This window comes from Saccostrea echinata, unplaced genomic scaffold (genome assembly GCF_033153115.1).
Source record: "Saccostrea echinata isolate AGI-Se365-2 ecotype Australia unplaced genomic scaffold, CSIRO_AGI_Sech_v1 ptg000027l, whole genome shotgun sequence".
In the NCBI taxonomy this organism is placed as follows: domain Eukaryota; kingdom Metazoa; phylum Mollusca; class Bivalvia; order Ostreida; family Ostreidae; genus Saccostrea; species Saccostrea echinata.
This window is the reverse complement of record NW_026889776.1, coordinates 8,788,516-8,810,000: the sequence shown is the minus strand read 5'-3', so window position 1 is coordinate 8,810,000 and position 21,485 is coordinate 8,788,516. Positions and strand designations below refer to the sequence as shown.

General features: G+C 33.9%; 2 protein-coding genes across 2 annotated transcripts in view; one reads left to right on the top strand and one right to left on the bottom strand.

The window, feature by feature from the left end:
* Positions 1–6,743, top strand: part of LOC133193480 (methylcrotonoyl-CoA carboxylase beta chain, mitochondrial-like) — a 17,221-nt gene extending 10,478 nt beyond the window's left edge. The window contains exons 11-17 of the mRNA XM_061329446.1: positions 200–272; positions 386–462; positions 623–689; positions 1,262–1,418; positions 3,496–3,610; positions 5,322–5,407; positions 6,146–6,743. Coding sequence (XP_061185430.1) covers positions 200–272; positions 386–462; positions 623–689; positions 1,262–1,418; positions 3,496–3,610; positions 5,322–5,407; positions 6,146–6,263 — 693 coding nt within the window. The 3' untranslated portion in view covers positions 6,264–6,743. The remainder of the gene's footprint in view (positions 1–199; positions 273–385; positions 463–622; positions 690–1,261; positions 1,419–3,495; positions 3,611–5,321; positions 5,408–6,145) is intronic.
* A 105-nt stretch (positions 6,744–6,848) lies between these two features.
* LOC133193164 (echinoderm microtubule-associated protein-like 1) overlaps positions 6,849–21,485 on the bottom strand; it is a 43,203-nt gene continuing 28,566 nt past the window's right edge. Inside the window, exons 14-27 of the mRNA XM_061329134.1 lie at positions 20,324–20,396; positions 19,865–19,969; positions 18,732–18,818; positions 17,837–17,980; positions 17,404–17,544; positions 16,868–16,981; positions 16,414–16,566; positions 13,934–14,074; positions 13,207–13,277; positions 12,948–13,042; positions 12,403–12,509; positions 10,881–10,980; positions 9,502–9,731; positions 6,849–9,164 (exon numbers count right to left, since the gene is read on the bottom strand). Of these exons, the coding sequence (XP_061185118.1) occupies positions 9,042–9,164; positions 9,502–9,731; positions 10,881–10,980; positions 12,403–12,509; positions 12,948–13,042; positions 13,207–13,277; positions 13,934–14,074; positions 16,414–16,566; positions 16,868–16,981; positions 17,404–17,544; positions 17,837–17,980; positions 18,732–18,818; positions 19,865–19,969; positions 20,324–20,396 (1,684 nt within the window). The 3' untranslated portion in view covers positions 6,849–9,041. The remainder of the gene's footprint in view (positions 9,165–9,501; positions 9,732–10,880; positions 10,981–12,402; positions 12,510–12,947; positions 13,043–13,206; positions 13,278–13,933; positions 14,075–16,413; positions 16,567–16,867; positions 16,982–17,403; positions 17,545–17,836; positions 17,981–18,731; positions 18,819–19,864; positions 19,970–20,323; positions 20,397–21,485) is intronic.

Here is a 21,485-nt window from a genome sequence, read left to right as displayed (position 1 = left end):
AGTTTGGTGGGTTTTACTTGTACAGAATGTAACAAGGAATTGCTTTGTAAATATTTGACATAAAAGTTTTTAATTCCAAAAAAAAAAACATCTTGCACCAAATCATGTACTCATCACTGGTCACACCTTTGGTATGTACATTTAGAACAAATATGTCCAAAAAAAACCCATTTAATAAGAAAATTCATTATTTTTTCAGGTCATAGCTAGGATTGTTGATGGAAGTAAATTTGATGAATTTAAAACAATGTATGGTGAAACATTAGTTACAGGTAAAATGCTTCTTTTTGCACATAAAGCACTTGTTCTACATAATGTATAATAACAAAGGTTTCTGTGATCAATTAATAATGAAAATTCTCAAAATGAAATGTTAATTTTGCAGGTTTTGCTAGACTATGGGGATACCCTGTGGGAATTCTGGGAAATAACGGAGTGCTCTTCAGTGAATCGGCATTAAAGGTAGGTATGCAAATCTACACTTTTTCTCTAAAATATTGTTTAATTTTAATCATTTGTCCCATTTAAAATGATGCTGATAGTGAATTTCTAGACTTACCTGTAGAAACATACAAATTATTACCTGTACTTAACTTTGTTGTTTTTTTTTTTTGTTTTGCAGGGAACACACTTTATAGAACTTTGTTGTCAAAGAAACATACCTCTTATATTTCTTCAGAACATAACTGGTAAGATTAAGTAGTATAAAATCCAGTGGAACAATTTATTTTTGCCCTGAGATATTTTGAAAGTTATTCTGTAATCAGTTATTAATCATAAATTCAGAAATATAAATTGATGTAAAAAGTGTGGTAAGGGTTTCCAGCTGAAAAGGTATGTCTTTAAGATTTGGTATTTCCTTTGAACCGCATTAGTTTAAATACATTAGATGCACTCAATACATATATTTTTGTTTCCACACGAAATCATTTTATTCTACATGGATTTTATCGATATACATGCATTTTCTCATTTCTTTCAAGTATGTATGGAATGGGAGAATCTGCAGTCCATAAAAATACATGTATATTTTTCAGCATATTATTTCCAATGATGAAAAAGACTTAGGGTTGAAAGGGGGGGGGGGGGGGGGGGGTGTGTTAAAGAGTTGGTCATGTTGATCAGGGCACCCTAAACACAGATAATTTTCGGGGGCCAATTCCAAGATATTATTCACATTTACATGTACATCCATTGGAAATTCTCATATATTTGTAATAAGTTTTATGGTTGGTCAGCTTGTCATATTGATATGTAACAGGTTTTATGGTTGGTCGAGATGCTGAGGCAGGGGGTATAGCCAAGCATGGAGCTAAAATGGTAACAGCTGTGGCCTGTGCTAAAGTACCTAAATTTACTGTGATAATAGGAGGCTCCTACGGAGCAGGGAATTATGGGATGTGTGGCAGGGCATACAGGTAAATATACATCTGCTAAACTTAATTCTTATGTTTTCTACACATAAACAAAATTATTTTACAGGTTGATAAATTCAATCACTCTCTAAATATTTAAGATCACACATCTCATTGTCTGTAATGTTATCTCTGTTTATTGTAGTCCCCGATTCCTGTATTTATGGCCCTGTGTTGTAGTCTCTGTTTATTGTAGTCCCTGATTCCTGTATATATGGCCCTGTATTGTAGTCTCTGTTTATTGTAGTCCCTGATTCCTGTATATGTGGCCCTGTACATGTAGTCTCTGTTTATTAGCTCACCTGAGCTGAAAGCTCAAGTGAGCTTTTCTGATCACCTGTTGTCCGTCCGTCCATCTAGCTGTCAATCTGTCTGTAAACTTTTCACATTTTTGACTTCTTCTCAAGAACCACTGGGCCAATTTTAACCAAACTTGGTACAAAGCAACCTTGGGTAAAGGGGAGTGTAAATTGTTAAAATAAAGGGCCAAGTCCCCTTACAAGGGGAGATAATCAAGAAAAGACAAAAATAGGGTGGGGTCATTAAAAAATCTTCTTCTCAAGAACCACTGGGCCAGAAAAGCTGAAACTTATCTGGAAGCATCCTAAGGTAGTTTAGATTCTAAATTGTTCAAATCATGACCCCCGGGGGAAGGGCGGGGCCACAATAGGGAATCCAAGTTTTACATTGAAATATATAGAAAAAAAATCTTTAAAAATCTTCTTCTCAAGAACCACTGGGTCAGAAAAGCTGAAACTTACTTGGAAGCATGCTGGGGAAGTGTAGATTCTAAATTGTTCAAATCATGACCCCCGGGGGTAGGGCGGGGACACAATAGGGAATCCAAGTTTTACATTGAAATATATAGGAAAAATCTTTAAAAATCTTCTTCTCAAGAACCACTGGGCCTGAAAGCTGAAACTTATGTGGAAGCATGCTGGGGTAGTGTAGATTCTAAATTGTTCAAATCATGACCCCCAGGGGTAGGGCGGGGCCACAATAGGGAATCCAAGTTTTACATTGAAATATATAGGAAAAATCTTTAAAAATCTTCTTCTCAAGAACCACTGGGCCAGATAAGCTGAAACTTACTTGGAAGCATCCTGGGGTAGTGTAGATTCCAATTGTTTAAATCATGACCCCTGGGGATAGGGCGGGGCCACAATAAGTACTATGGGGGGGGGGAGAGAGAGAGAGAAATCAGGTGAAAAACAGCAAGGCCAAAGTTACTCAGGTGAGCACTGTGGCCCATGGGCCTCTTGTTGTAGTCCCGATTCCCATATATATGGACCTGTATTGTAGTCTCTGTTTATTGTAGTCCCCGCTCTCTGTATATGTGGACCTGTGCTGTAGTCTCTGTTTACTGTAGTCCCAGATTCCTGTATATATGGCCCTGTATTGTAGTCTCTGTTTATTGTAGTCCCCGATTCCTGTGTATATGGCCCTGTATTGTAGTCTCTGTTTATTGTAGTCCCCGATTCCTGTATATATCGCCCTGTATTGTAGTCTCTGTTTATTGTAGTCCCAGATTCCTGTATATATGGCCCTGTATTGTAGTCTCTGTTTATTGTAGTCCCAGATTCCTGTATGTATGGCCCTGTGCTGTAGTCTCTGTTTATTGTAGTCCCCGATTCCCTTATACATGGCCCTGTATTGTAGTCTCTGTTTATTGTAGTCCCCGATTCCTGTGTATATGGCCCTGTATTGTAGTCTCTGTTTATTGTAGTCCCTGATTCCTGTATATATCGCCCTGTATTGTAGTCTCTGATGATTGTAGTCCCAGATTCCTGTATATATGGCCCTGTATTGTAGTCTCTGTTTATTGTAGTCCCAGATTCCTGTATGTATGGCCCTGTGCTGTAGTCTCTGTTTATTGTAGTCCCCGATTCCCTGATACATGGCCATGTACTGTAGTCTCTGTTTATTGTATTCCCCGATTCCTCTATATGTGGCCCTGTATTGCAGTCTCTGTTTATTGTAGTCCCCGATTCCCGTATACATGGCACTGTATTGTAGTCTCTGTTTATTGTAGTCCCCTAATCCTATATATAGCCCTGTATTGTAGTATCATTTATTGTAGTCCCCGATTCCTGTATATGTGGCCCAATGCCAGGATTTCTGTGATGGGAGGGGAGCAGGCTGCCAGTGTTTTAGCTCAGATCACACGAGAACAGAGGATAAAGGCTGGGAAAGAGGTAGGTGCATCTCACTTGTATTTTATGCTGTGTAGTTGTTTTGTACTAGATATTTACATATTGATGTCACAAATGTCGAATGCCTTGTAAGTCAATGTCATAAGCAAAAATCTAAATTCATGCTCACATTAAGCAGAAAAGACTACTCCTTAATTAGCTGTACAAGTATGGTGTGTATCCTTTAAACTGAAATAATATATTAGTATTCTAAGAAACAATATATTACCAATCTACCTTGAAATTTAAAAATGTAAGTATAAGCATTGAATAAAAATTTTTGGATGTTCAATATGTCATAACATGGACTGCTGTTCAGACAATTTTTTTTTTATAACAAGGTAATGTGTGTTATTCAATTTATGAGCAAATTTTTTCATGTTATGATGCATTGAACATCCAAAATTTACAATTTAGTACTAAAATGTAAGGGCAAAGGTTAGTTAGGGTGCAAATTTATCCCCTCATTTGGTGTAAAAAATCAATCCACAGGTAGAATTGTGATAATGTAGTTTGTAATGGAGAACCTAAAATGGTGCATAGCTTTGTAACCCAAACTGATTTTTGTGTAAAGCATACACATAGGCTACATGAAGGTGACAGGTTAGAAAAGATGTTAAAGGACTTATCGCATGTTTCTAAATTATTTGAAATTAAAAGCGTATTACGTTCCTTATGACCACAATTTATAAATTCTGTGTTTTTACTGTGGATAAATGGCGGTAATTAACTAATTATTGACTCAAATGAAAACCCCTGAATTGAAAATCTAAGTTAATTAGATAGTGATCACGTGACCCTGTGACGTCAAAGGCGACAATGGCTGATCAGCTCTTCACTAATCTTACTAAAATATACGCGATACAACCTGAATTTTCTGCGTTGTGGACGACCAAATCACTTATTTTGTCGATATAAAATTGAATATTCAACCTTACATGTTAGAATTGTAAGCAAGAAAAAATCTGAAAAATCTGTTAACATTGTAAAAATAGCAGCGACGATAGCGAGGGAGACGCAGCGAAGACAAAGAAACTCGCCATAACAATTGGCGATCAAATGCAATTTGATTTGTCATCTTATCACATGTATTAACTTATTTGATTCACAAATTACACATAATATAACTTTGTTATTCTTCGTTTTGTATATAGTATTAATTTATGCAAGTCTTCATATGTTTTTTAAAGGATGGCGATCTTGAAAAATAATTTCCCGATCACGAAACATTGCCGTAATTAGAGCTACAGGTTCTAAATGTTTTGAATAAAAAACGAAAATATCTTAAAAACCTTATACCTTAGAACTAATTAATGCTTCTATAATAATTGAAAATCATATAAGGAATTAATTTTTTCAGCATATTTCGTAATTTAGCTGCATTTCTCATTGATAATTCCGTTAATAGTGTGCATATTCTCATCTCTCTATCACCGAATTGTCGCCTATGACGTCAGAGCAGTATTTCGCCGAAATCCGACTGAAATATGCATATTGCCGTATTTGAATTTCAACTCTTAATATCTCTTAAAATATGCTTTCAACAATGATTATTGTATTCAGCATTTTGATAAATAAGGTTATAGATAATATTTTTCTTAAAATTACGATTTTTGAAAGATCATGCAATAAGTCCTTTAACAGTACGTTTTTAACAATGAACAGGATAGAAGAGTAACCCCCCTTTAATTATGATATGATTATGATATTATAGTTCACACCAGATGAGGAGCAATTAATAAAAGTCCCAGTGATAAAGAAATATGAAAAGGAAGGTCATCCATATTATGCCAGTGCCAGGTAAGATTACCATATACATGTACTACATATAACAGATACTAAATTGTATGTGGGATGCTAGGTAAGACTACCATATACTACATATCAAAGATACTAAATTGTGTTACTCTTTTCTGATTTGGTTTCATCCTTGTTAGAAAAGTGTTATTATTAATTCAAATATCATTAAATAACAGAGATTTGCAACTACACCATTAATAAGTTTATTGTGACAGACCCAGTGTAGCATAATATTATGATACTGCAAAGTATTGAACCTGAGTTCAATAAATCACATAATATTTTGAAGCTGGGTTCACTTATTGGTTGGAATATAATGAACTCCCCTATAAAATATTGAAACAGTGTTTCAAGATATTTTTGCTAGAAAATATTGACTCTGCAGGTTCAATTTTTGGCAACAACATATTGTCTCCAATTATTTTTTTTACTTTGGGGGGATGGAGTGGATTAGAAGGGGGTTTGAGGCTCAGAATATTGTACACCCAATAGACTTCTATAGTAAGGCTAGGATATAGACTCGCTATATATTATGTGTCTGTTTATTGATAGGTTGTAGAGTTATAGACCCTGTGTTAGGACTCGCTGTATATTATGTTTCTGTTTATTGATAGGTTGTAGAGTTATAGACCCTGTGTTAGGACTCGCTGTATATTATGTGTCTGTTTATTGATAAGTTGTAGAGTTATAGATCCTGTGTTAGGACTCGCTATATATTATGTGTCTGTCTATTGATAGGTTGTGGGATGATGGCATTATAGACCCTGTAGACACACGTACTGTGTTAGGACTCAGCATCAGTGCTTCCCTGAATGCTCCTCAACAGAATACACAATTTGGAGTCTTCAGGATGTGAAGGACACTCTACTTCTCAATGAATAGTGGAACAATAAGAATTGTCTTGATAAACAGTCTAGAAAGTGCAGGGCATTTGTGTGTGTAGCCAAAAGTCATTGTGAAAATTTAAGTATTGCTGTTGTATTTTAAATTGTTTGGTAAAGTACTAGTGTATTGTGGAGAAGAAATTCAGACTTTAGCAGGATATGTTTGCTGTATTTTTGACGAACATTAAAACTATCATCTTAGGAGAAGAAATTATTTATGTGTGATGTTTAGAATACTCAAAGGATGGATCAGTTTAAATTCAATGTGTACATGTTCAGCACCTGACAGACATTTATACATTATATTGATAGTAATATGAATTTTTGTTTGACAGTAAAGTAAATCAGGTATTGATTTAAGAAATGAATATAATTTTTGATGAGAAAATGAACTGTTTTTTAAATGTAAAGAATCTTAGAAAAAAGGAAATTGGAAAAGTAAATATAAATGAGAGAACTGTAAAGTATATATGTTTATATAAATGTTAAATAAAAAAAAATGTACATGTATGTGTCATACTTTCATGGATGTTTCAACAATTATTTTTTTAAGTGAAAACATTTTTAAAAGGTTTTATTGAGTAACTTCTTCAACTAACAATAAAACAATGGTATTTAATAGAGTATTGTGTTCACAAAATAATATCATATTTCAAGTAACAACAGTAAGTAACATCCTAAACAATGACAAGAACTCTAACAGTATTACATTTTCTTCAATCTTTTCAAGATAGTATGTCTTATGAGCTTTAACTTATTTTCCCTATGGCACTTTCTATTGTAAGAAAGTTTCTCTACCTCACTTCCAATTGTAAGAAACATTCGCTACCTCAAATCTTATAACAAGAAAGGTTCCCTACCTCACTTCCCATTGTAAGAAATGATCCCTACTTCAATTCTTATTGTATAATAATTATTATTATAAAATAAGGTTCCCTGCATCAATTCTAACTGTAAGAAAAGTTCCATACCTCAATTTTTATCGTAAGAAAGATTCCATACCTCAATTTCTTTGTAAGAAATGTTCTTTACATCAATTCTTATTGTTAGAAAGGTTCCCTACATTAATTCTTATTGTAAGAAAGGTTTCCTAAGTAACTTCTCATTGTTAGAAAAGTTCCATATGTCACTTCCCATTATAAGAAAAGTTCCATACCTCAAATCTTATTGCAAGAAAAGTTCCCATTGTAAGAAAGGTTCCTTACATCTATTCTAATTGTAAGAAAGGTTCCTATGTCGATTGTTAATTTTACAAAGGTTCCCCTTTGTCACTTCCCATTGTAAGAAAGGTTCCTTACATAACTTCTCATTGTAAGAAAGGTACCCTATCTCAATTCTTATTGTAAGAAAATTCCCTATGTCACTTCCTATTGTAAGAAAGGTTCCCTTTGTCTATTCTTATTGTAAGAAAGATTCCCTAATTCAAGACTTATTGTAAGATAGATTCCCTATGCCACTTCATGTTGTAAGAAAGATTCCCTGTGTCACTTCCTATTGTAATGCCCTGTTCCCAGGAATATGCATGAAATAATTGATTTGTAGTATATAAATGTGAAGTAAATTTATGCCAATCAAATTTCACTTACATAATAAATAATGCGAAATGAATTAACATTTTTAAAATTTTATTCCTACGGTAAGGCTGCTATGTTGCATTTAAAAATAAGTCGCCTTATGCAGAGCAGATATACATCTGACTGAGGTAAAATTAATTTTCATTTGTTTTTCACTCAAAAATAGCATACAGAGTACTTGTACCTGACCACCAACATATTGTATGTGACATAATTTTTCTATTAAGCATGGGTAAAAGTTTAGTTAAAATTAGGTTTGCTTAGCATTCACACACTGTTAATGCTAAGTAATTTGATGCACAATTAATTTGAATTAAGCTTATTCACATTAAATTCTCTATCTTAACAGGGTCTAATGAAGGTTCCCTATGACTCTTTAGATTTTTAAGAAAGATTTCCTGTGTCATTTTCTCCTTTTTCATTTCTGATTACTTAGTATATAAAACGTCACTGTATTATAAGAGAGGTCCCCTGTTTCACTTCACATTTTAAGAGAGGTTCACTATGTTCCTATAGTAATCAATAACTGAGTTAAAGAGGTTCCCAGTTTCACTTCCCATCAAAGGAAAGGAGTCTTATTTTCAAATTATAAGGAAGGTTCTCTTTTTCAGTTTCACTTTAAGAGTGGTTCCCTCTATCCCTTCCCATATTAAGAAAGATTCTCTATGTCACGTCCCATTTTAAGAAAAGTTTCCTGTGTCATTTCCAATTGTACAAAATTGTACAAAATTTCACTTCTCATTGTAAGAGAGGTTTCCCGTGTCACTTCTCATTTTAAAAGAGATTCAGGATGTCCTTTTAGTAAAAAAGGTTCCTGTATTCACTTTCCATCATAAGAAAGGGTTTTTTCCACCTCCAATCGAAAGAAAGGTTCTTTATGTCACTTTCCATAGTAAAAAGGTTCCCTAGACCTGTCACTTCCAATACTAAGATAGACTCCCTATGATACTTCCCATTGAAAAAAATATGAATGTCATTCCTATAGCGAAAAAGGTTCCCTAGGTCACTTCCACTTGCAAGAAATGTTCCCTATGTCACTTCCCACTGTAAGAAAAATAATCCCCATATCACTTCCCATTGTACAAAATGAACTTCCTACAGTTAGAATGGTTCCCATTGTCACTTCCCATTGTAACAGATGTTCCCAATGTCACTTTCTACTGTAAGAGAGGTTCCCTATGTCACTTCCCATTGCAAGATTGCCAAATCCCGACCACCAACAGAAAACAGGAACTGGCCATCCTCGCTAAATACTAGATTTCTCACACCACCGTGACCTTTGTAAGTATGACAGTAAGCCTGCAAAATAACAAGACCAATACACAGGTGTTAGCTTTATATAGTTTTTTTTGTATTTTTTTGTTGTAAAATCCATGATTTTTTTTTCTCTAAGTAATTTTCGTATTTTACGATAAAATGTCAATTGCACTATTTTCCTTTTTCAATAATATGTAAGAAAGTGTATATATAAACACTTGGATAACTCTAGAAAATAAAGCTTAATGAGGATTAGAAATCATGAGATCTTTTCTATGTTCATCATATGTTTTTTACCACACCAAGATAAATTTGTATATTCCTGCTTGTTATTATCATGAGAATTTACTTCTTAAATCACATAAAGAAATCAACATACTCCCTGTTTGAAGCATGGATATCTGAATAGACTGATTTGTCCACTGGAGTTGCCCATGGCCACCAGCTTGTTCTGTGAGTTAACAGCTACACAGTGAACGTCATTGTTCCTGGCCTGTTTAGAGCTCCACAGTCCACACATACTGACGTCCACCGCACACGTCTCTGTTTCCCATTGTATTGACATTGTGTCTAAATCCTTGTCTTTTTGACAAAAGTTTGTAGCATTCCCTGAAAGTATTTGACCCATTGGAGGTCTTAAGAAATCGAATACGTTTCCATGCTTTATAATTCCTTATGCTTTCTCTTTTTAATGATAAGATATACTTGGATGAATTACTGAAAAAAGATATATGGCTGACAAAGAAGAGCCGGATACAATTATTGTTAAGGAGGTAAGTATATGTATTCTTAAATTTGCGAGCTGAGGAGTTTGCCTGTCTCGAGTTTTACAAGTTTCAATATGCTTTTTTAAAATACATTTTACTCAAAAAATGCCAAAGATAAAAAGTCCAATAATTCAAATTTTGAGGAGGAGCAGCCCAACAATTTTGATATTGGACTGGTTGTGAAACATATCAGTCCAATATTAACGTCAATACCAGCTTATGTCACACATAGGAAATTCACATCTGGGTCTGCTGGCACGGAAGTGAATATACACGAATCACATGTACCCTTCCAAATAATGATGATGTTCTTTTTTGTCTGCACATCAACAGATGAGATTTTTAAAAGAACAAGGAAGTATATTGTTCAACAAGTTCTATGTAACAGTCTTAGAACTATTTGTATCAGTCTAACATTTTCTGAGGCTCTGAAATAATAGTCAAATGACTTTCTTTAAAGTTTAATTGAATAAAATGTGTTGATATTATTCGTGCATTGCAATAGCTTTATGTCAGGTGCAAGTGGAGGATGTAACAAAACAGTTATTGACAGAGTATGAGAAATATTTGTTGGACCTTCAGACAAAATTTTTTCACACATTCTTTTGTCAACATTTCACATCTTTAGATCTAGATCAAATACTCTTCTTTTATTGAAGTCCGTCGGATGGGACGTAAAACGGTGCCCCGTGTCAAGGATTACAACCCCCGTGGCACGCTAAAGATCGTTTCTCTGGTTTTCGAAAAAGAGTAGGCTCATTGGGGGCCGCCAGAGAAACCCAAAAACTCTCAAAACCGTTCATACAGTATTTAATTCATACCGCCGAAATATGGCTGAAATATTGCTGACTCGGCGTAAAACAACAATAATCAATCAATCAATCTTCTTTTATTGTCACTATATATATAGGATCAAACTGCAGATAATGCTTTTCTTCCATTCTTTTCGTTGGTATGCCTTTTCAGCCCTGGATATAGGCAAGCTACTTACAGACAAATTGCTCTGGTACTGAAGTACAGCTCTTTATTAAGTAATCAGAATCCTGTGGCTCAGAAGACCAATCAAAGGACTGTACTGGCCCTGTGTGATCCTAAATAACGAGAAGAAAAAAACAGGGGTTTGACAGCATTTTATTAAATGCAATTTTTTATCTATAAAAATGCTACTGATCTGTAGAAGGACACAATTTTTTTATTCAATACATGTACACTGAACCAAACTTCCAAGTGTTCACCTAACATTTTTTTAAGTTATAAAGAACAAATGCATCCAAAAAGTAATTTCTTTAATTTATATTTAATGATGCATATTTCAGTTCGATGTTGCGTCAATTTTATGTAAGTATCTTGTCAGACTTTAAAGCAAAGTGTTAATGACATGGTGTACCCTCAAAATGAAAATTCACATAAAATAATCAGTTTAGAGTAAGTCCACCTCTCGCTCCAATTACTGCAAGACATCGTTTCCTCGTGGGTACAATGTACCTATGAATAAAGGGTTGACTTATCTGCCGACACACCTGCAATATCTTTCTAAATCGTTGATATTGCGTGGAGGGGGGAGGGGGGGTTGACATTCCTATTAAAAATCCTAAATGTGTTTAATGGGAGTCAGATCCGGTGATTTGGCAGGCAAGAACATCACATAGATGCATTATGGTCAACACTAAAACCGCCTTGGGCGTCTCGCACGTCAGTGTACCTCTTTAAGGAGGATTTAGAGTGTTTGAGATGATGTTGAATTGCAATGAGCACCATTTTGTTGCCATTTTCTTGCCATTGAAGTTGCTGATTTAAATCTGTTTCTAAAGTGGTTCAGGACCATGCAACAATTTTTTAACCTGGTTCTGACGCGAAACATTGGCCTCTGACGAAGATCAAGATCACTTCCGGTTTGGTTAAATTTTCTCCAAAGCTTCAAATTGTTGTAAGTTGTCAATGAAAATGACGCGGAACCTATAGAAAAATGTGTTTAATTGGTTTTTTATACTGCTTGTTAATTTTTAAAGTTAATATCAAGGACAATTAAACACTAAAATAAAAGTGAGTGTAATTTGTCATAAGGATGATCCGGATACCAACATTTCAACGGCTCTCCCTCCTCCCTCAATGGTCATTTTGCCCTGGTTTTGTGTTTTTTAAGTAAACCAGTTGTTAAGGATCGATAATGGTCACAAAATACGTGCCACAAAATAGTACTGATTTGATGTTTTTTTAGCTTCGTCACGGGACATTGATTTTCGTCGGTGATATTTGATTTTTGATCGACAATTTTTAAGAAGACTCATTGGTTATAATAATTTGAAAATATCATACCATTCTATCATGTAATTTTTAAATAAAAACATTTCTTAAAGTGAACACTTAGAAGTTTCTTTAAGTGTATATGTGTTTAGTAGAGAAATGGATTTACACAAAACCATTTTTATATATTAGACCATTTATTTATCTATTTATTTATTTATTAATTTTGCAGCAAACAAGAAGATGGTGATAATGTATGGTAAGCTTACCTTAAATTTCCCTGTGAATTCCCAGCTCTTTGAGCCGTCTTCCTTATTGGTAAGACAACAAACGTAGACACAGCAGTCTACTGACCCGGCAGCTAAGAACGATCCATCTGAAAATGAATAGAGTACCTGCAATCTGAGGTGAACAACACTGCTGAGCTCGAACTGACGTATTCATTTCAAGGTTAAGTTGCATAAGGTTGAAAAAAAATTCCCGATAGAAGTTTGAAATTTCTAGAAGTTTCTAGAGCCTCTTGGTAGAGAGCTTCTTAATGCACTCTTGACGTATACATTTCAATGTTAAGTTGCATAAGGTTGAAAAAAAAATCGCGTTAGAAGTTAGAAATTTGTAGAAGTTTCTAGAGCCTCTTGGTAGAGAGTGAAAGACAAAAAATTCTAAACGATGATTGGCATAACTTAAAAACATTGTACATAATTTAGTATGCTCTCTTGTAATGTGTAATATATTTTCAATACACTTATAGGAGAGATTGGATGAAATTCGACTCCACTTTGCTTGAATGATTATGAAACTCTTCACTACTTACCAGGCGAGAATTTAATTGTAGTTATTTTGTCCTTACAGAGTTTCTGATGAAAAGACTCTGTGCTGGAGACACCATCTATGTCAAGGACGATCACACTTAAAATACAAAGAATATATATATATATATATATATATATATATATATATATATATATATATATATATATATATATATATATATATATATATATATATATATTTGTAAATGCATTATGCTGATGGTTGTAAGACTGTAATACATTCAGTGATAATTATCTTACTGTCCATCTCTAGTTCCCAAAGCTAAGTGTTTTCCCAAAGGAAGCGCATCAACACACAGAAACTGTATACCCTAAAAGGGGAAAATAAGTCCTTTCATCAGTCTTAACATCAAGCATTAAAAGATAAATTCGGAAAAAAAAATTTTTAACATGTTAAGACGAGGACGTTATTTCTACCCTTTATGGAAATTAAGGGCAATTGTGAAATTCATCTGTAATAAACCCTATTAAAGAAGCTTATAAACTGTAAACTGAAACTCTAAATTTACTGTCAACTAGAGTCGAAACCGATATTCAAAAATTCGCAAATGAATATAGTATACGGCAAATATTTGAATGTAAAATTAGTTTTCGAATATTGGGTCAAGTCTTATATCTGTATGCAACGCCGTAAACTGCAGCACCTAGTCATTATAAGAAGTTTAGCGTGGGAATAGGAGAATTAGTTTGGTCATATAATCATACAATTATAAGCCAATTTTATTTTGAACAGATTAACTTGTATTTTAGTCCAATCAATCTAGTGTTCTACCCGGAACAAATTGCAACAGAACTATTTTCTTCTCCAGCAGTCTCTAACGTCCTCCCATATATCATATCAAAAGTAAAGAAAATCTAATCGGGCAAAATCTTCCTGATCCACTGGTTATATCTAGTGTGACACATTTTACTTTATATATATGTCTACGTTGACAAGTTTTACATGTAACTGGTAACTGATACAGACCTTCAGTGCCAGTTTACACACTGGGTCCCTGCCGTGTGGATTGAACCAGCACAGAATACCGTCAGTTCCGGCTGTTACTATACTCCCCATAGTCTCCTTCCGGGATACCAGAGCCAGACCCCGCACCTCACTGAAGTGACCCTAGGAAAAGGTAACACACAAAATTCCGTGATATTTATTTGCATCTTGTTCTAGTAATGGCTATTTTTGTACTGGTGATGGGTATTCTTGTAAGAAGCAGTATTCAAAAATTTCTTCACGAGAAGAAGGAGTTTCTTGCTATGACCTACAATTCGATATTTAAATATATTGTCGACGTTTTATCAAATAATGCATGTATTCACTTTTCATTCCTACGTTGGTTCAATGTATCCCTTTGAACTCCTAAAAGACACCATAGAGTCTGATACATGTTTCATATTTAGATATTTTACTATAAAACACATTAATGGCAACTTAACAACAAAACCATATGATAAACATGATGATTTCAACTTTTCTATCGTCAACTTTCCTTATTTAAGTACCATTAATACCTACATATGGTGTTTATGTTTTTCCAGTTGATTCGATTCGCAAGAGCATGCTCTACGTACGAACAATTTCTAAAACGAGGCAAGCTATTGACAAATAAGTTGATGATACAAGGATATCAAAAGTCCCCGTTTAAGTCAACATTTGGCAAAGTCTGTGTCGATACTTTGTATCTTGTTAGCAAATGCCCTCTATCGTAATTGTTAATGTCGAATGACTTGTTAGGCAATTGTTTTCACAGTTAATTGTCTACTTATTTTTCCGTTTGTCCGAACAGTGACAAGGAGCCACTGCGGGTGTGACGGCCGACAGGAGATACTTACTCCTCCATGGCACCTGATCCCACCTCTGATGTTTTAGGGGTCCATGTTGCCCTGCTCCAAATTTGTATTATTCGTTTGAACTTTTGAGCTTGATTACTGTTCGTTATCCTCAAATTTCATTGTATTAATAAAGTACAATGTAGTATTAATGTGGTTATGATGTAATATATTTTGGCACCTTTAATTATTCTATAATAAATAATTTAACAAATGACTATAGCTTAGTTATTTTATTGAAAATCGATTTAAATTTGCTGTTATCTGATTTTCAAATTCAAATATTGTAGTAAACAAATACATGTAACCACATTTGAGAGCTACTGAACATGAGATAAAATTATTAGGGATGTCAAAATATTTATTTTCCTTAGTCGATTATTTGATTGCCTTATTCGAACGATAGGCGAATATTCGGAACATTTTCTGAAAATAAAATTTTATTTGAAACTTCACTGATACATGTCGTATTTATAACTAAATTAAAACCCTTTTACTTAAGTCTATATAAAAAAGTAACATCAAAATGAATGCAACGTAACTCGTGGATAGCATGATTATATGAAATAAATTTAGAAACCTTATTCTCCAGTATGTATGATTACCCTGTCAATTGAATTCATAAATCGGTCTGTACACGAAGTCAGTTTTTTAGTAACAATTAAATTTGCCAGCCGATATTTTTTAAAGCTCATTATGTAATAAAATTGGGGAGGTGGGGGGGGGGGGGAGATCTGACACTATCCACACGTCAGATGCCTGTGAAATTGTTAAACAGTTAGATACCGCTTATTCAATAATTGATTACTCCTGCTATCAAAATGGCCTTATACAGTTTAAAATGTAAGCGAATTGTTTTAATAATTATCGAAGAATCAAAAAATGTCACAGCTATGTTCCTTGCATTTGAGCAATCTAAAAATAACAAACGATAATTGATACATGGAATAAGATCAAGTCCAGTTAATAACTTTACAAACAAAGCCCAGTATATTGGTGGGTAATTTATCACCAAAAACAACACAGTTGTTATTAGATAATTGTCGCAATAGTGCAACACTTACAATGACTGTACTTTCTATACGCGCATGGAAAGGAAATGTTGAGGAAAATTATCTTATCGACTGTCTTTGAGGAAAGACAGTTTCTCAATTTTGTGATGAGAATTCCATCTTGTCATCACTCTTTTATTGCACTTATTTAATTATAATAATATTCGAATGTCGTTTCATTATTCGATCGTCGGTCCATTCGACTGATAGTCGAATAGTCGACTATTCGTTGACATCCCAAAAAATTATTTACAATATCGTATTTAGAGTTAGAACACGGTATTGTAGAGAGCACCAATGAAATAAAATCCACCAATGATATAACATAGCAAATGCATCAATGATATTAATAGAACTTAATCAGCCACCATTCATTAACAATAAAACCATTTTATGGATAGCTTTGTCATCAACTTATGATGGAAAACTGTGTTCATTTTGGTTTGCTAATAATTTTGTGTAATGATTAAAAATAACACAATATGATATTTTATTAAAAGGTTAAATTATTCACTAATGATAATTATATCAAAAATGAATTTCATATCTTTCATGTTACTACCGGGCGTCATACCTGCGTCATGGGAACTTGATCAAGAGTCACATTTTTAAGTGGAGCTTGTTTCTTGGATGAAGTGATTGACAGCATTGAGTTAACTGTAGTACCAATGATAATCACGTCACCATGGAGAACCAAGAGCCTGACTCCACCCTCTGACTTAGGCAGCTAAGTGTTAAAAGATAAAAAAAATACTTCTCAGTTGTATTGATGGAACGATATGACAAAAACAAACAACGAACAACATTTTATTACAAATCTTGTCACTTGTTCTGATTCACCAATCCATCCTGATATTTACTTTATTTATCATATCATTTATATGGTTTATTTCTATAAGCCCATTAATCTCATTTATTAGCTTGCCAAAAAGATTTCACATAGTATTTTACATCTCGAATTAATTCAAGAGATTTAAGATGATGTTAGCTGCAGCAGGAAAATTAAGACAATATCCTCATGTTTGTACCTGTAGCTCGCCGTCCTTCTCCATGTTTTTATTGTACTGCCAGCAGTAAATAAACCCATCCCTACCCCCCGTCACAATGTAGGATCGCATACATAGGACTGTAAACACGGGACCCTACAATGGAAGGATAAAAGTTTTTATGTGCAAGACTTGAATTATAATCTCTTTTTAGGAAGACCTTTGACTATATAAACAGTAAATTAAAGTATTTTGCTCTGATACATGCACATGTATTTAGGATTTAATGTTAAAGGTCTTCAATTAAGAATAGGAGCAGGTATAGGGTATAGCTTGTCCAATGGAACACTGATCGACTCCAATTCATTGTTTTCAAAAGAATTCATTCCGAATGCAAATATTTTTTTAGTTTTTTCCTTCCGTTTATAGTCAATGCTCTCCGAAGCATAAATTTTCCACTTTTGCTGTTAATATTTATTGTGCATATTAATTATGCATAAAGTATTAAGTTTTTGACACATATATATTTAAACTATAAAAAGAGTACGTGCGTAATCGTGGAAGTAGGCGGGACTTACGTCATGGGCGTGTTTGATGAAGTTGGTGATTTTGTTTCCTCCATCCCCCCATACATACACGGTTCCATTAGAGTCCCCGGTCAGTAAGTCTCCTCTGTCATTGTGAGTCAGACATATCACATACTTAGCCTTCAGAAAATTCTGCAATAAACACAGAATGAATGTGCACTTAAGTTATTTTGTATTACTGCATTTAAAGTATACTAAAGTTTCCTGTTACCTTTCGATCATCATCCATCAATTTTTTTCCCACTAGAACCATCAATCATTTTACCAGAACCTTAAGTTCACTTTGATAATTTTAAAGGACTTTAGCTGTAGCGAATTTTTGACAATCTTAAATACAGGCACATAATACAAACGAAGAAAAGAGAAGACATTTTTTTTAAAAATTTTTCTTGTTTGAGTTTTGTACATTGATAGTATCCCATACTTCGTAGTCCGGCTTTGCCAAAGGTTGAATCATCCGCGAATGTGAGTAAATCTTCCACCAGGTCAGATGTTCTTTACCGGAAAGGACTAAAACATCCGGGTATTTTGTGTTAAACTGTAGATCACATATTACCTCTGTATTTACCTTCAATTTAAAAAAAGAGCAATTATAATCTTCATAATAAACTAAATAAATATAGACATTAGCTATTCTGAGCCGAAGTCACAAAGAGCTAATACTATGGTCATTTTGTGGTTCGTGCCAACTTTCTGGAACATCTCAAGAACCCCTTGGCTAATTTTGTCAAATTTGCCACAGGGTATTCTTGGCCTTTTGTTTATATTAAAAATAGGAAAGTGACCCTAAACAAGGGGAGATAATTAGGAAAATAAGAACAAGAAAGTGGTTGCTAAAAAATCTTCTCAAGAACCACTTGGCAGATTAACACCAAACTTACACATCAGAATAAAGATATATTGCAGATTAAATATGTTCAAGGCATCATCCTAGGGCAAAGGGCGTGGTCTCAAGGTCACTTCAAAGTTGACTTAAATTGACATTTTGTTAAAACACTAATAATTGTGTTGGCAGTTGATGCACTTTAAGACCTCTGATATCTTGGCCCAAAAGAAGGTCACTGTGACCTACTTTTTTTTCATTTTACAGCTATTCATTTTCATGTTTTAGATGCTTGGGCAAGGTGAGGCTTAAGGTCATGAAAAAGGGTTTGGCAACGAAAAAAAGGTCACTATGATTAATTAATTGCATTATTGTCTTTCGGCAACATACAGGACACAAAACACATAGAACAAATAAAATCCCTGAACTTCATCAAATAGTTCATAAGCGATCAATCCTCTTTATAATTTTTGTTTGTGCCAATACCAATACTTACCACGGTGTCCCCTTTGAGTTCCCCTGAGCTGACGTCCCAGAGGGTCAGGCGTTTCTCTGGACTGTCGTCCACGGCCACTAAGAGGTCCTGTTATGTGCGTATAATAAGTAGATTTAAGACTTTTAATAATCTTTTTTCACAAAATATGTAATTCACATGTTAAATTTTGTACACGCTTAAGGGAATCGACTGGGGTTTTATTGTGTGAAAACTACTATAGAGAAACTCTTTAATTTTATACCATATATACCTTACATTGACTTCAGTATACATGCAAAGTTTAGTGAAAATCTACCATCTGGTTATTTTTTAGGGACCATTTCAAAATACAAGTACATTTACAATAGGATTATATAGGAAAATACCATTTTTTTGCACTTCGGAGCAAATTATACAAATGCTACTATAGACTTTTTGCTCATATTATATCATTTGATGGTTAATACTATATTGTACATTTTATGCAAGAAACAGAAAATTCTATCGTCTGGTTTCCAGAGGGGGCATCTAAAAATGTCAAAATTCATGGAGTACAACAAAACTTTTCAGATACCACAAATTTACATAAAAAATACTACTAATGATAGCGAGATTCTCAATTTCCTGTGTTTAAAATTTCAAGAGCATCTATTTTATACTTTTTTTTAATGACATAATTAATGACCCCGCTTAAAGAACTTCGGTTATTCATAACGTCAAAAACACACTATTACGACGTCTATCTACCCATCATTTGAAAAATCGTTTAAAAAATTTAGAAATGTAATTAGATTTTTTAACCTGAGATTTCCCAAATTTGTTAATTTTTATAAATTATGTAAAAATAGTTGCTTTAACAGAGTAAATATGCTTGATTTTACTATGCTGCGTGAAGTATTGCGCAATGAAAACCCCAGTCGGCCCCCTTAAGGTCTATTAAATAAAGAACAGGTAGAGATTTTTTTTCTACATACATGTGATTTTTTTAATTGACTTTATTGTAACAAATGTGGATGAGCGCTAGCGGATTGCAATAGATTTGTCTACCTTGTCCTATAATTTTTTTTTTAATTTAAAGTATTTACCAAAATTTGCATTCAAATTCTATGTGGAATTCCATTTATTCAAGCTGCGAGGGAATACAAGAGACTTACAGATGACCCAGAGAACGCCATTGCCAGCACTGACTTTTGATACATCCCAGCACCGATCACGTGTATTGTTTGCAATGTGTCAGCTCGCCATACCCGGATGTGAGCCTGCAAAAAGTGTAATGGCAGCATAAATCTCTTTTGTTTTAAAAGGCACTGAAATGTTTTAAATAAACTAATCCTTAGAAAAAGAAATTGCTAACTAATATGCAAAATGTAAGTCTGAACACAAACACATTGAAAGGTACTTAAAACTGTATTGCTGGTAAATTATTGAAGATTTACTTGATTTTGAGGGTTGGTTATGCTGGTTAATTATTGATAATTTACCTGGTTTTGAGGGTTGGTTTTGCTGATAAATTGCTGATGAATTACGTGATTTTAAGGATTGGTTTTGCTGGTTAATTGTTGATTTATCTGATTTTGAAGGTTGGTTTTGCTGGTAAATAGTTGATGATTTACCTGGTTTTGAGGGTTGGTTTTGCTGGTAAACTGTCCAGTCGCCACTGTATTTCCGTTCGAGTGAACATTCAAACTAAAATGAGATCATAAATTCAATTAGAATTATTAAAATGGAATAATTAAAAGTATAAGAAAGAAAGTAACCTTTAGTAATAAAAGCAGTAAAATCTGTTAAAGGAAAATCAATTCAGTCAATTTTTTATAATGTCTACTAGAAAGATCTAGCATATATTATAGCCTGGATTTAAGGAAAGGGAATGAACTTTTAATTTTAATGTCTTGTTCCATGCAGCTGAACTTTTAATTCTAATGTCTTGTCCCAGCTGGTTTTAAATGAACTGCTCACCTTAGCCTATTCATTCAGTTTTTTACCAAGTGAGCTGCTCAATGTAGACCTATTTGTTCATGTATTTACATAACAGCTGGTTCTAAATAAACTGCACACTGCAGGCTTATTCATTCAGTTATTTTTCCTGTGACTGATGATGACAAGGAGCCCATGGCGGATGTGACCCGTCGAAAGGGAATGCTTACCCATACATGGCAAATGATCCCACCTCTGATGTTTTTAGGGGCCCATGTTTGCTCTGCTCCCGATTTGTATTGTTTCTATGGATTTGTTTGCTTGACTACTGTTCATTATCTACATACTTAGTCACTTAACAACTTGATCTAAAAGAACAGCTAACTGCAGACTTATTCATTCAGTTATTGACCTAACAACTCCTTCTCAATGAACTGCTTACTGCAGGCTAATTCATTCAGTTATTTATCTAGCAACTGGTTTCAAATGAACTGCTCATTGCAGGCTTATTTCATTATTTTCCAAAATATTATTTTTCAGGCTTATTCATTCAATACTAGTTTTTTTTACCCTAACAACTGTCTCTAAATAAACAGCTCATTGCAGGGTTGTTTAATTATTTTCAAAAATTAATACTATTTTCCAGGCTTTTTCATTCAATACCATTTTTTTTTACTCCAAACTTGTTCTGCTCTCTGTAGGTCAATTCACTCTGTTATTTACTAAATGCTTTTAAATGAATTGCTTACTGCAGACTCACTCAGTTATTTACCATACAACTGCTTCTAAATGACCTACTCACTGTAGACTTACTCACTCAGTTATTTACCATACAACTGCTTCTAAATGACCTGCTCA